Source organism: Cherax quadricarinatus, chromosome 21 (assembly GCF_038502225.1).
Source record: "Cherax quadricarinatus isolate ZL_2023a chromosome 21, ASM3850222v1, whole genome shotgun sequence".
Lineage (NCBI taxonomy): Eukaryota > Metazoa > Arthropoda > Malacostraca > Decapoda > Parastacidae > Cherax > Cherax quadricarinatus.
The window spans coordinates 15,877,454-15,892,648 of NC_091312.1; the positions used below are offsets into that span (position 1 = coordinate 15,877,454).

General features: G+C 38.4%; 1 protein-coding gene across 2 annotated transcripts in view; it reads left to right on the forward strand.

Annotated features, from left to right (window-relative positions):
* The window catches only part of Atg16 (Autophagy-related 16), a 161,323-nt gene that overhangs the window by 99,308 nt on the left and 46,820 nt on the right, over positions 1–15,195 (forward strand). For both annotated transcript variants that reach the window (XR_011392265.1, XM_070087261.1), the window contains exons 10-11: positions 9,589–9,768; positions 12,161–12,245. Coding sequence is in view for 1 of the 2 variants with exons in the window: in XM_070087261.1 (XP_069943362.1) it covers positions 9,589–9,768; positions 12,161–12,245 (265 nt within the window). In the remaining variant the exon portion in view is untranslated. The remainder of the gene's footprint in view (positions 1–9,588; positions 9,769–12,160; positions 12,246–15,195) is intronic.

Here is a 15,195-nt window from a genome sequence, read left to right on the forward strand (position 1 = left end):
TATTGCAAACTTTAAAAAACTCTACACAAAAGCAATGTTTCACAGGTGCTTGACTGTGACCACAGACACTCACTTGACCCTAAGGGAATTTTGGAGAGAACACTTCAGCATCCTCCATTGCATAACCCTTATAGGTATGGCTTGGGAGGGAGTGACTACCAGGACTTTGAACTCTGCCTGGAGAAAATTGTGGCCAGATTGTGTCCACAAGAGGGATTTTGAAGGATTTGGGACTGACCCTAATGAGCCTATGTCTGTTGTAAAATCAATTGTGGCACTGGGGAGTTCCATGGGGTTGGATGTGAGTTTGGAGGATATGGAAGAATTGGTGGAAGACCACAATGAAGAGCTCACCATTGAGGAGCTGCAGGAGCTTCAGCAGGAAGAGCAACACATCGCAGCTCAGAATCTTGCTGCAGAGGAGGAGGAAGAGAGATGGAAGAAGGTGCCTTCTTCAGAAATTAAAGAGATTTTTACTATGTGTGGGTAAGATGGAAAGCTTTATGGAGAAACATCACCCTAACAAGGTTGTTGCAAGCCAGGTTGGCAACATGTACAGTGACAAAGTCTTTGGCCATTTTAGGGAAGTGTTAAAGAGACGCCAGAAACAGAGCTCTCTCCACAGTTATTTTGCGAGACAGGACTCCAGTGACTCTCAAGGTGGTCCTAGTGGCATTAAGAAACAGAGAAGTGAAGCAACCCCAGAAAAGCAAATGGTACCTGAGGTGTTGATGGAAGGGGATTCCCCTTCCAAACTATAAACAATCCACTTTCCTCCTCCAGTCTCCCATACACTAAGAAGAATCTCCAGTAAAAGTAAGTGTTATGCTGTTAATGTTTCATTCATCATTTCCCATTGTATTGTTTATGTACTACATGTATATTTCATGTAAAAAAATTTTTTGTTTTAATACTTCTGGGTGTCAGGAACGGATTAATTGTATTTACATTATTTCTTATGGGGAAAATTGATTCGTAAATCGTAAATTTCGTTTATAGTAACGGCTCCAGGAACGGATTAATTACGAAAAACGAGGGACCACTGTGCGTACTTGCAACATCTGCCACATTGCTCCCCTATCCACTCTATCATTTACCTTTTCTAAAACCACAAATGCAATAAAAACTTCCCTACCTTTATCTAAATACTGTTCACATATATGCTTCAATGTAAACACTTGTTCTACACATCTCCTACCCACTCTAAAACCTCCTTGCTCAGCCGCAATCCTACATTCTGTCTTACCTCTGATTCTTTCAATAATAGCCCTACCATACACTTTTCCTGGTATATTTAGTAAACTTATTCCTCTATAATTTTTACAGTCTCTTTTGTACCCCTTCCCTTTATATAAAGGGACTATACATGCTCTCTGCCAATCCCTAGGTACTGCCAATCCCTAGGTACCTTCCCTTCTCATACATTTATTAAACAAAAATACCAGCCACTCCAACACTATATCCCCCCTGCTTTAAACATTTCTGCCATGATCCCGTCAGTTCCAGCTGGTTTACTCCCTTTCATTCTATGTAATGCTTCACGCACCTCCCTCACACTCACATTCTGCTCTTCTTCACTCCTAAAAAATGGTATACCTCCCCGGCCAGTGCATGAAATTACCGCCTCCCTTTCTTTGTCGACATTTAAAAGTTCCTCAGAATATTCTCGCCATCTACCCAGTACCTCCATCTCCCCATCTACTAACTCCCCTCCTCTATTTTGAACTGACAAATCCATTCATTCCCTAGGCTTTCTTAACTTGTTTAACTCCAAAACTTTTTCTTATTTTCATTAAAATTTCTTGACAGTGCCTCTCCCACTCTATCATCTGCTCTCCTTTTGCACTCTCTCACAACTCTCTTCACCTTTCTTTTACTCTTCATATACTCTACCCTTCTTATAACACATCTGCTTTGTAAGAACCTCTCCTAAGCTACCTTTTTCTCTTTTATCGCACCCTTTACTTCATCATTCCTCCAATCACTTTTCTTTGCTCCTGCACACACCCTCCTATAACCACAAACTTCTTCCCCACATTCTAATACTGCATTTTTAAAACTATTCCAACCCTCTTCAACCCCCCACTACTCATACTTGCACCAGCCCACTTTTCTGCCAATAGCTGCTTATATCTCACCCGAACTTCCTCCTCCCTTAGTTTATACACTTTCACCTCCCTCTTACTTGTTGCCATTTTCCTCTTGTCCCATCGACCTCTTACTCTAAGCTACAACTAAATAATGATCCGATATATCAGTTGCCCCTCTATAAATGTGTACATCCTAGAGCCTACCAATCAACCTTTTTTCCACCAATACATAATCTAACAAACTACTTTCATTACGTGCTGCATCATACCTTGTATATTTATGTATCCTCTTTTTCATAAAAAAATGTATTACTTATTACCAAACCTCTTTCTACACATAGCTCAATTAAAGGCTCCCCATTTTCCTTTACCCCTGACACCCCAGATTTACCTACTGCTCCCTTCACAACATTTTTACCCACTCGAGCATTGAAATCCCCAACCACAAGTACTCTCACACTTGGTTCAAAACTCCCCACGCATTCACTCAACATTTCACAAAATCTTTGTCTCTCCTCTACACTTCTCTCTTCTCCAGGTGCATATATGCTTACTATAACCCACTATTCACCTCCAACCTTTATTTTACTCCACATAATCCTTGAATTAATACATTTGTAGTCCCTCTTTTCCTGCAATAACTTATCCTTCAACATTATTGCTACTCCTTCTTTAGCTCTAACTCTATTTGAAACCCCTGACCTAATCCCATTTATTCCTCTCCACTGTTCTAAATTATTTTTGCCTATATCTGCCTCCAAATATATAATTAAGATAAAGTTTATATGTGCTGTTGTAGTTGTAAGAAAAGAGACAAGATTAGTACTTGTAATAGAAAATTCAGTAGTTTTTACCCTACTGGTATTGACTACCAGAACCAACAAATTTATTTATTTTTACCAGCTCATGCATCCATCTTATCTGAAGTACAGCATATTGAAAATTTTGTAGCTAGCCTTATCAGTGTTTTGGAATGGATACTGAACAGCAACCAAATTAAAGTCATCTCCATATCTTTTTCATATTTTGGTACTATACCCTGGAAGAAGGCTCCTTTGTGCATCAGTAATAAATTCTTCAAGGGTTTTTGGGTTATTCCTGTTCATATAGTAGAGGCATTTTCAGTTTTTTTGCATTTTTATGATAAAACCAAGATCCTGTTCATAGTAATGATTCTCCACAGAAGAAAAACCAAAGATCTTAGCTGTCTCTTTCTCAGTATTTTGTATGCAAATTTCTGAATGTTGATTTCCCAACAATTTTGGTTACTGACATTTAACCCTTTGACTGTCACAAGCCCCTTTCTGAAACTGTCATTCTATGTCGAAAATTTTTTGGAAAAAAAAAATTATTTTTTCTTGTGAAATGATAGATAATTTTTCCCGATGGTAATGCCACCAAAAGTATGAAATTTGGTCGAAAACTCACGGAATTACGCTTCTGCGAAGTTAGCGGTCTCGGTGACATATACGCATCGGCAATTTTGCCGACTTTGAGCCCTGTTTTTGGCCATTCCAGTGTTCCAGTTGACCAAACTCATAGCTATTTCTTTAGAACTCTATTTTTTCTATCAATTGAGTACAAGAAACTGCCCATTTACCGATTTAAACTACCCAATAAAGTGGTCAGAAATTGGCAATTTGGCCAATTTCACGCAAATTAAAAAAGATGCCAATTTCAAAATAGGGTCCATAATAAACAATGTAGACATTCTTGGCACTAAAATAACATATCCTCTGTTCATTAGTCATGTCTCTAGGCCCCTCTTATGTTACTATTGCTTTCTATTTTGATTTTTTATTCATACAAAAAATACAAAATTTACTGTTATGCAGACTACTGCATTATTGTCAAAATGGTATGAATAATATTGGTGCACTAGTGAAAGAATATTAGACTCCCCAGTTGACTTGTATTGGATGTGTGGTGTGATTTGCTTACTCCTGAACATTGGTAAAAATCGAACATTTCCACTACTTTGAGCTCAATTTCAAGGTCATTTTCATTGTGAAACTAATCAAAATCATCTCTATTTCTGTAATATGTTTTTCATTTTATCATGTGAGACCATGAAAACGAGAATACAACGATAAATACTATACGAAAATACACCTCAAAATCGGCATTTTAATCCAAAAAAAACTGTCAGTTTTTTTTTCTCATTATGCACTGCATGCTGCAGGATTTTTTTTATGTGGTGCACACTGACCACACAGACTCATTCTCTCACATGTGGGCCTACCAGCTTTCTCCTGTTTGATTTGAAGCCGCTAGAATTATTGAGTATATATGTCGTGGGGGTTCGAAAGGAGATATGATGGTTGAAGATAAACACACTTGTGGATGGTAACACTATATATTGTCAGGCTGTGGTAAGGGAGCCCAACCTGCCGTGCGTTGCCTGCTAGACCTATGCGTGGACTGAGGAAGTTACAGAGATACTCAGGCACACATGCGCATCACGTGATGTCACACAAACTGGTCCCTAGGCCTAGTAAGAGGTCATATCTATAAAACATATGGATGGTACTATGATACTCAGATAAGCTATACAACACATGTAAGGGGGATCAGCAACTACGCTGACAGCTCGGTCATGTTACGTATGTCGTCTCGGCATACACTACTATGCTATAGGCTGAACAGGCAGGTGGTTCTGGGCTGATTCTATACAATAACAAAGACCTATGTAACTTAGAACTAATGGATGGTATCATAGTGGATGTTAACATAATGAGTTTTAACGTAATGCATTACGACTTATAAGAACAAATCATTGTACAATAAGGATGGAATTGATCGATCGATCTGTATTCATGCACTCTGCGGATTCTGAGGAAGAATAAATATGTTTACAAAGTGAAAGTAATTAACAGCAAGACAAATCTGGCGCGCACAGATCAGTACTGCTAAATTCTCAGAATTCAGAGGGAACGTGAACACAAAAAAAAATTCTGAAAAACTGATCAGCTAATAACAAAACACACAGTTGACAATTTCATTCATCTCGGACATGTAATTATACAGACTATGTACGTTTAAACCCAACTCTGCGAGGGCAAGATTTACATATGCAGAATGGTTATCATCTTTGGGTGGATCGAATTCTTCTGCGATGGCTAACACATACCTTGACTGAGGACGATCTGAACGAGTATCTACAAAAGATACTTGTGGGTTTCTCATTACTTGTCGAGTACGCAAGGAATAACGACAGTCGGGTTGATTATCTGGCTGAGTATTAGAGGTAGAGGGTACAGAGTCAAGAGGATTGTCAGCGACTGTCACATTAGTCTGGGTAGCAATATCATCAACATCGCATACTAATTTCATGTGATCTAAATGCGATTCTTTGTACTGACCAGTACTAATTTCTCTAACCTTATACTTATTGCCAGTGATATGTTCAACTACTCGATAAGGGCCAACAAACTTTTGATCGAGCTTAGGCATTGCGGATGTTTTGTTGAAATTAGTCAGCATTACTCTCGAACCCACTTTAACTTTTGTTGGCTTAGCATGGCTATTAGTTACTTTAGTAAATTCTGCCGTTGATTTATGAAGTGTTTCACGGATTCTTCTAAAAATACTCTGAGCTATGCTGGTACGAGTTGCTATGAATTCATCAGGGTTGTACAGTGGACCCCCGGTTAACGATATTTTTTCACTCCATAAGTATGTTCAGGTGCCAGTACTGACCGAATTTATTCCCATAAGGAATATTGTGAAGTAGATTAGTCCATTTCAGACCCCCAAACATACACGTACAAACGCACTTACATAAATACACTTACATAATTGGTCGCATTCGGAGGTAATCGTTATGCGGGGGTCCACTGTAATTGGGTTTCGGAGTGGAATATAACAACTCATAGGGTAAATGCTTGTCTACACCATACAATGCATAATGTGGAGTGTCACCTATGGAAACATTGTAAGCAGAATTTATGGCACATTGAACATCTGGTATAACTTCATCCCAAGTTTCACTATTGGGGTTGATAGTGGCTCTCAAGACATCAAGTACATACTGTACTTTCTTATTGGTTCGTTCAGCTAACCCATTGCTGGCAGGATGATGAGGAACAATGGTGGATTTAGAGATCTTGTACAAGGTACACAAATTTTCAAGAATCTCATTACAGAATTTACCTCCATTATCTGTTACTAAGGACTTAGGGGTGGTATGCCTGCAGATAATGCATTCTTTAAATGCTTTAGCTACTGTCTTAGCAGTCTTATCTGCAATAGGAACTAACTCACAATATCTGGTGAAATGGTCTACCATAACACACAGATGTTTGTTGCCTTGGAGGGAACATTTAAAATTGGTTAACAAATCAAGCGCAACCCTTTCCAATGGTTTGCTAGTGGTTGGATACACCTGGATTGGATTAGGACCATTGACAGTTCCTTTATGCTGCATACAGACACTACATTTCTTAACATAGAAATGTCAGTTGCCATACATGGCCAAAAGTATTTCATTCTGGCTTTTTCACAGAACGATTCATACCAGGGTGTGCAACACCTGGTGCATCATGAACTAGCTGTAGAGCTACATTCACTAGTGACTGTGGAATTACTAACTGGTATACTCTTCTGCCTGGAGTACCCAACTCGGCTGTTTGATGCAGTAATTCTTGACTGATTACAAAGTCACTAATGGGTGCTGGTGGCTTCACAGTCAGAATAAGATCTTCCTGGAGCAGGAATCAAATCACACCAGACCACACAGGATCTGTTCTTTCTTACTGGAGGCATGAACAAACTCGGTGGAGTGGATGACTCTCCCCGGTAGAAAAAATAAGCTATAACACGCAATATGAGCAAGGGATCTATCTCTCACTGCAAGCAAAGGGAAAAGAAATTAACATGGTCAACAATAATGATATTCAATCTGAGCCGCACACAGTGACACGGTGTATCAACTGTAAAGAGACTGCACATACAAACGTTAACAACATGTGAAAGTTACTCGAGAAACAACTTCTTACATTGCACGAATTACTGTCAACTAGGATGGGATCACCATCTGGAACACAAGGGACAACAATAACACTCAAGTGAGTACACTAGCCACAGAAACGTCTTTCTGCAACAGCTTGTGGCATCAGCAAGAGACAGCATAACTCGTTGTAAGTAAAGTTCTTCTCAAAGCATCCCCTGGGAAGGAACGAATACTTGAACAAGTCGCCATCACAGGGATAGTAGTCTCAGCACCCAGGGTTGTCTGAGATTCCTCTGAAACCCAAGGTAACTGTACACTATCCTGCGTGCACGATATTGTGGCTGGAGTCCAGACAGGAGTGACAGTATTACTAGTGCCTGGCCACTCGGCTACGTTAATAAGTAATTCACGGATCTATAGGACCTTAATCTGAACTTCACATTTCGCAGCACTTTAACAAATCTCAGATACAAGCTGTGAGAACAAACACATTGCTCAAGGGCTAGGTATTGTCTTCCAGTCAGTAAGGGAATATTGGTACTGTGGACTGATTCATATTGACTTTGACTGGCATGATACACTAAGTGAACATTCAAAAGTGACTGGGACATCTTCTCAGGGAACTTACTCAAGGACATAAAGGCAAGAAAATAAAGAGAATATATGACACAGTAAGCTTAAATGGGAAGAAATTACTTATTTAAAAAAATAAGTCACACTGTAAGCAAGGAGAACTCACACACACAAAAGAAAATACTCAACTGAATAAGCAACACTTTGAAAACCAAGAGAAATTGTACTCTACTCAAATCAAATTTACTCAAATTTACTTTAAATTGAATTACTGGCACAGTGAGCTGTCTTTACTCTCAATTCAATAAGAAAATTCAACAGTAAAATGATAAATCAATCAAAAATGTTAAAATGGAATCAATAAAGCTTGTGCAAAATTAAAACAAACTGGGAAAGCAATTCTAAATAAAAAAGATTAAGTAACACACAAGGAACAAAATATTTTGCACAGAAAATGTAAAACTGAAATCACAGAATATTGCACTGAAATAAACTGTAGCAATATTGCAAATAACAATTTCTAATCAAAAGTACTGCACAACACTACATAAAATTTCTGCGAGAAAAATTTTAATGGCAACACAATGTTTACACAAGAATTATTGTAAAATGAGTCATTGTTGCAACGATAAAAAAAAAATTGCACACACAAGAAAATACAGTTTACAAGAGAAAAAAATATCATCAAGGAGTGAACTGATTGAACACTTTAACTCTTAATTGCAGCTTAAGCAAGCACTTACTGAACAAGCAAAAGAATGATTTACTTTAAAAGAAGAACTTAAAAATTGCACTAAGAGTGAATTTGTTCAATGAAATATAAAAATAATACAGTGGACCCCCGGTTAACGATATTTTTTCAATCCAGAAGTATGTTCAGGTGCCAGTACTGACCGAATTTGTTCCCATAAGGAATATTGTGAAGTAGATTAGTCCATTTCAGACCCCCAAACATACACGTACAAACGCCCTTACATAAATACACTTACATAATTGGTCACATTCGGAGGTGATCGTTATGCGGGGGTCCACTGTAGATGCAAAAACACAGAACAAAAAGGTTTGAACACTTACAGTGATGCAGAACACAACATACCAATATAAACACAATACTAGAATTTTCTTGCAATGAAACTTGAGGTATGAAAATTTTGGAAAATAATTGTCTTGCTTCAACAAAATAATGGCACTATTGTCTGTGGAGATAAGACAAATTAGACACTGGTTAAATGAACAAGAATTAACACAAGAATCTTCAACACACAGAGAAAAATTAAAATAAAATGGCAAATGAATAAAAACAAAAAACAGCAAGAATACACAAATGCTGGGAGAAAAAATATAACAGACAACACTGAATTGTGATGCAGAATATAAGGTAATAAATTACTGAATTACTTCACTGCAATACTATGAACACAAGATAATTGTGAAGTGTAAACACAAGTTTATACTGCTTATATATTGCACACAACAAGGAAAAACACTAAAGTACTTACTTCAAATATATATAAAAAAAGAAGCACAACACAACAGACATAAAACAAAGCACGAAAATTAACACTGAAGAAAGAGGGGAAAAAGAATAATATTGCAAACAGTATATAATAAACACTGAGTCTAATCAAGAGTCACTGAATGTCACTAAGAAATCACTGGAAACACAAAAAAAAAAATACGTCTCAACACTTGCAAATGTCTCTATGAAAAAAATATTATTCGTTAACACTGTAGCGATGTTGTAGAATGAGGTGGATGGTAGTGGTGGAGTCTCGTGGCTGGCGGCATTCCTACTCCACACGTGATGCCTCAAAGAATTTGCGCTTAAGTGAGGTGAAAGTGTTGAATGATGAAAGTATTTTCTTTTTGGGGATTTTCTTTCTTTTTGGGTCACTGTGCTTTGGTGGGAGATGGCCGACTTGTTGAAAAAAAAGAAATCTTAAAGTGAATAATTGTAATATTTATTTTTTGAAGGCATTAGAACTATATTTGCTGGATCTAGCTGCAATGATCTTGTAGCATCAGACAGTGCAGCAACAACAATAATATCAGGTCATTTTGATAAGAAGATTAGATTTTGGGATACTCGAACAGAGCAATCAGCAAATGAGGTGCCACTTCAAGGGAAAATTACTTCATTATCTTTGTCAAGAGGTAAGTTACAAAGATTAGTATTACTGAAGAAATATCAATATATTGTCTATTAATTATATTTAGCTCTCAAATATTATGTACCAAGAACATTATGCTTTATAAAAGGCTTAATTATAGTAAAATAATCTTCCTCCACCATGTGCACTTGCTTATTCCAGCAACATATTTCTCTGCTATATTTCTAAGTTTGAGCTCAGTTACTGATTTGAAACATTTGGTACAGTCTGTTTCTTTGCTACTCTGACTATATGACTAAGTTGCTTTATGTAATCTCCCAATCTCCCATTAATCATCAGTGTCCTAAATCTTTATAATACAGTATCAGTGTCACCAGTCTTCATAACAACCTTTACTATTGTGTTCATTTTAAGTGAACACACTCCAGCAAACTGTCTGCATGCATTTTCTTATTATCATCTCTGATTTTTTTTGCAATCAATAATGGAAGAAAAAATAACATTGTAATATTTGACATTTTCAAAAACTTATCCACTAATTGTCATCTACATTTATAGCTTCTTTTCACATTAACCCGTAAACGGTCCAAACGTATATATACGTTCACTGCCGTACTGCCCCAACTTTTTTGAGAAAAAAAACATTGTTGTTTTTAATAGGAAAAAAGAGCATATGGTACCCAGACATCCCCAATTATTTTAATATGGTGCACAGTGAGTGCTCACACCCATTCTCACATGTCTAGGTGACTCAGGCTTATCGTGGCAATGTTAAATGTAGGACACATAAAACGTATACAGTGGACCCCCGCATAACGATGGCATCACATAGCGATTATTTCGCATACCGCTTACTTTAATTGCAAAAATTTTGCCTCACATACCGCTTAAAAACCCGCTTACCGATTTTCGTCCGAGACACGTCCAATGTGCGGCCTGAGCCACGCTCACATGTTCCGCCGGTGGCATTGTTTACCAGCCAGCCTCCGCGGTAACATCCAAGCATACAATCGGAATATTTCGTATTATTACAGTGTTTTCGGTGCTTTTTCTGGAAAATAAGTGACCATGGGCCCCAAGAAAGCTTCTAGTGCCAACCCTACAGCAATAAGGGTGAGAATTACAATAGAGATGAAGAAAAAGATCATTGATAAGTATGAAAGTGGAGTGCATGTCTCCGAGCTGGCCAGGTTGCATAATAAACCCCAATCAACCATCGCTACTATTGGTGGTACAGCTGCTGCTGCTGCTGCACTGTCAGCTGCTGCTGCTGCTGCACTGTCAGCTGCTGCTGCTGCTGTAGCACCGTTGTTGGTGTGGCTTATTGAGAATACCAAGAAACAATTAACCCCAGAGGATTTGCCACCCAGGATAACCCAAAAAAGTCAGTGTCATCGAAGACTGTCTAACTTATTTCCATTGGGGTCCTTAATCTTGTCTCCCAGGATGCAACCCACACAAGTCGACTAACACCCAGGTGAACAGGGAAAAATGCCTGGAACTAGTGCTCATATTGGTGAATTTAAAGCCAGCAAAGGTTGGTTTGAGAGATTTAAGAATCGTAGTGGCATACACAGTGTGATAAGGCCTGTTCTGGAAGAAAATGCCAAACAGGACCTACAGTACTCAGGAGGAAAAGGCACTCCCAGGACACAGTGTCTCATCAGTCATTGCTGCATCTTCAATAAAGGTAAGTGTCATTTATTCTTCATTTAGTAGACTAGTACATGCACAATATATACTGTGCATGTACTACTCTACTATTGTGCATGTATCCTTCTCTTTGTGTGTGGGAAAATGTATATTTCATGTGGTAAAATTTTTTTTTTCATACTTTTGGGTGTCTTGCACGGATTAATTTGATTTCCATTATTTCTTATGGAGAAAATTCATTCACATAGCGATTATTTCGCATAACAATTACCCCTCTTGCACGGATTAAAATCGTTAACCGGGGGTCCACTGTATATACATTTGGGGCACTAGCGGTAAAAACGTATATATACGTTTGGACCATTTACGGGTTAAATGTGTAGGAATAATGGTAAGCAAAGGTCTTTTGTAATAAGTACATTTATAAGTTATGATGTGCTAAAAATTATTGTTTACTTGACTGTCTTATGGAGTTATAGTATTTTCTCACATCACTTGCTTTACACATAATTTTAGTACATTTGCTTGTGAACCTTGTGGTCTTCAGTGAAGGATGGTAGATCAAAGCTTTCACATTGCACTTGACCCTAGTTCTTCCATATACACTTAATATCACCCATTAATTTGTGAACATATTCTATCCATTCTGTCCTGTGTGGATTTCACTTTGTCTTGCTAGCACCCTCATCTTTACCTCGTACTTTTTTTTTTTTAAGACTTCTTCATATTTCATTATTGTAACACTGATATTGAATAAGATGCTACTATTTGCTTCCTTTCAGATGGATTTTATCTACTAAGTTGTGTACGTGATGATTCCCTTAAAATTTTGGATCTTCGGAAAAACCAAGTGATAAATACATTCACGTAAGTATTCATTACATTTTATTCTTCATATTCTTAAATTTAGAATTATTCATTTAAGAAAGCAAGAGGAACACTGACTTGAGTACAGCAGTATTAAGAAAGTTTCAGAAGTATAGTACAGGTATTTTTTGTAACACTGGCTTTCTCCCACTGAGGTAAGGTTACCCAAAAAAGAGGTAACATATTTACTGTTGCTCATTCAATCACTGTCTTGCCAGAAGCATGCTAATATCACAGTTAATATGGTCCTCTGAACTGTAACATCCCCATCCCTCTTTCAGAATGCTGGCACTATAGTTCCCATCTCCAGGACTCTAAGTCCAGCAAGCTGTTTTCCAAGATTATCTTCATATATATTTCCTTGTTCACACCTCAACAGCACATCAAGTCATCAAAGCCACTTCTCTGCATTCATTCCTATCTAATGCACTCACACAGGTGTTGGATATCTGAGCCCCTAGCACTCAAAACCTCTTTTTACCCCTTCCCCCTCTCTCCAACCCTTCTTGTGATGACCCCTATCCATCTTTCTTTCCATCCCAGATAATACACTCTACTAATCATATTTTGTTACAGCCTCTTGAAATGTCTAAACCACTTCAGCACTATGAATAAGTCTTTTGGTAATCCTTCTTAACAATGACAACAATAACAAATTAGATAAGTTTAGATTTTGAAAGAATATAGGAAAGTATTGGTTTGGTAATAGGGTAGTTGATGAGTGGAACAGTCTGCCTAGTAGGGTTATTGAAGCTAAAACGTTGAGTACATAGTTTCAAATTTAGGTTAGATAAATACATGAGTGAGATGGGTTGGATTTGATTGAGACTTGCATAATGAGTAAATAGAATCATCAAAACTTATTTCTTGGGTAGCATTAAAAATGGGGTTGGGCAAATATTTTGTTTGTGGGAAAGATTGTAAAGGACCTGCCTAGCATGGGCCAACAGGCCTGCTGCAGTGTTCCTCCTTTCTTATGTTTTTATTTTAGCATGGTACATGTTTGTATAAAGGAGTGTAACAATTTGGTGAACATGCCAAAAGCCCCTTTCTAAGCAGAGCATTTTGGGCAAGCTTAAGACTAACTTAAGATAAATAAGGCAATAACAGTGCTGTAATTGTACATATGGTCATTAGGTGAGTTACAGTGAATACAGGAAAATTGAACATTCAACTAGTTCACACTGATTGAACGTTCAACTAGTTCACACTATATGGCTTTAATAAGTACGGTAGAGAAGAATTACAGTTTCAGTATACTACAGTGAAATCCCAGGTTTTGGCCGCCCTGGGAATCGGCCACTTTGGGTTTCGCTCGCTTTTTTTGGTCAGATTTTGTCCCACATTTCAGCCGTTGGCCCAGGTTTCAGCCGGCGTACCAGACCTGTCTGCCTGCCCACACAAGTGCCATCAACCAGTCTAGCGTTGTTTATTCTTGAGTGAAGATAACACTGCACTCTCATCCTGCCAGCCAGGCAGCCACTCAGCCATCCAGCCAGCCAGGCAGCCAGCCAGCCATCCAGCTAGCCAGTCAGGTAGCCAACCAGTCAGGTAGCCAGCCAGCTATCCAACCAGCCAGTCATCCAGGCAGTCAGCCAGCCATCCAGCTAGCCAGCCAGGCAGCCATCCATCCAGCCAGCCAGCCAGCCATTAATTGTGACTGTGAAAAGTGTGCAGAGTGGAATGAGTTGCAAACTTTTGTTGTAAAGTATTACCCTGACCAAGCTGAAACAAGCCATATCTGCAACATGTTCAGTGACAAAACCTTATCCCACTTCAGGGAAATCTTAGAGATGCCAGAAACAGAGCACTCTTGGCAGTTATTTTGTGAGACAGAGGTCCAGTGACTCTCAGGCTGGTCCTAGTGGCCTTAAAAGACAAAGAAGGGAAGTAACCCCAGTAAGGACTTGTTACCTAAAGTCTTTATGGGAGGGGATTCCCCTTCCAAACACTAAGTCCTCCCTCTTTCCTCCTCCCTATCTTTCAGATGCCAGCAAGTCTCTTCAATAAAGGTAAGTAAATGTTATTGTAAATGTTTATTTAAATTTTTATTTATCTATATAATATATGTAGTATATGTATTTATCTGTGTTGTGTGTATGCAAAACTATAGTTATTATTTAAAAAATGTAATTTTTGTGAATATTTTTGTGAGTCTGGAACGGATTAATTTTATTTACATTATTTCTTATGGGAAATATTACTTTGCCTTTCAGCTGTTTCGCATTTAGGCCTAGCTCCTGGAATGGATTACGGCCGAAACCCGGGGTTTCACTGTAGTATATGTATTATTATAATCAAAAGAAGCACTAAACTGCCAGGGTTATACAGCTCAATATAGTATATAAAAAAAATACAGTATTACAATTTTGCACAATTAACCCTTAAACTGTCAGAGGTTTGCTTGTGTAGCGCTCCGAACATAGATCAACGTTTTATTTTTCATTCCTTTAGATTTGGCACAATAGGCTTGAGTCGCCTAGATATGAAAGAATGGGTCTGTGCACACAGTGTGCGCAGTACCTTGGGGAGCACCGGTTCAGTTGAGCGCCAGCTAGAGCAAATAGTGTGGCAAACACCAGGGATTCAGTGATGTCATATCACATTAACGCTCCCATTTTAAGAGGAAAGTATATGTATGTATAATGTTCGCCAAGACCGTAGTCCTGGCACGGGTCTCAATCTTGCGATGACCCGTCTCTGGCTCCCGAGGGAGAAAGGTTTCTACAATGATGCGACGTATGCTGCTCAAGCACTCTTCTGGTCAGTTCAACTGGTGCATCTCATAAGCGACAACGCCATATGTACTCCTAACTATGGACACTAGTGAGGAGGAGGATATGTCGTTATCACAGGTAACAGCTTGTCTGGTTCGTTGATTCCATGGTACACTAGTGTGGCCGCAGTCATCTCTGGGTCCTCTTCGGGAGGGAATATCACTCCTAGTTGC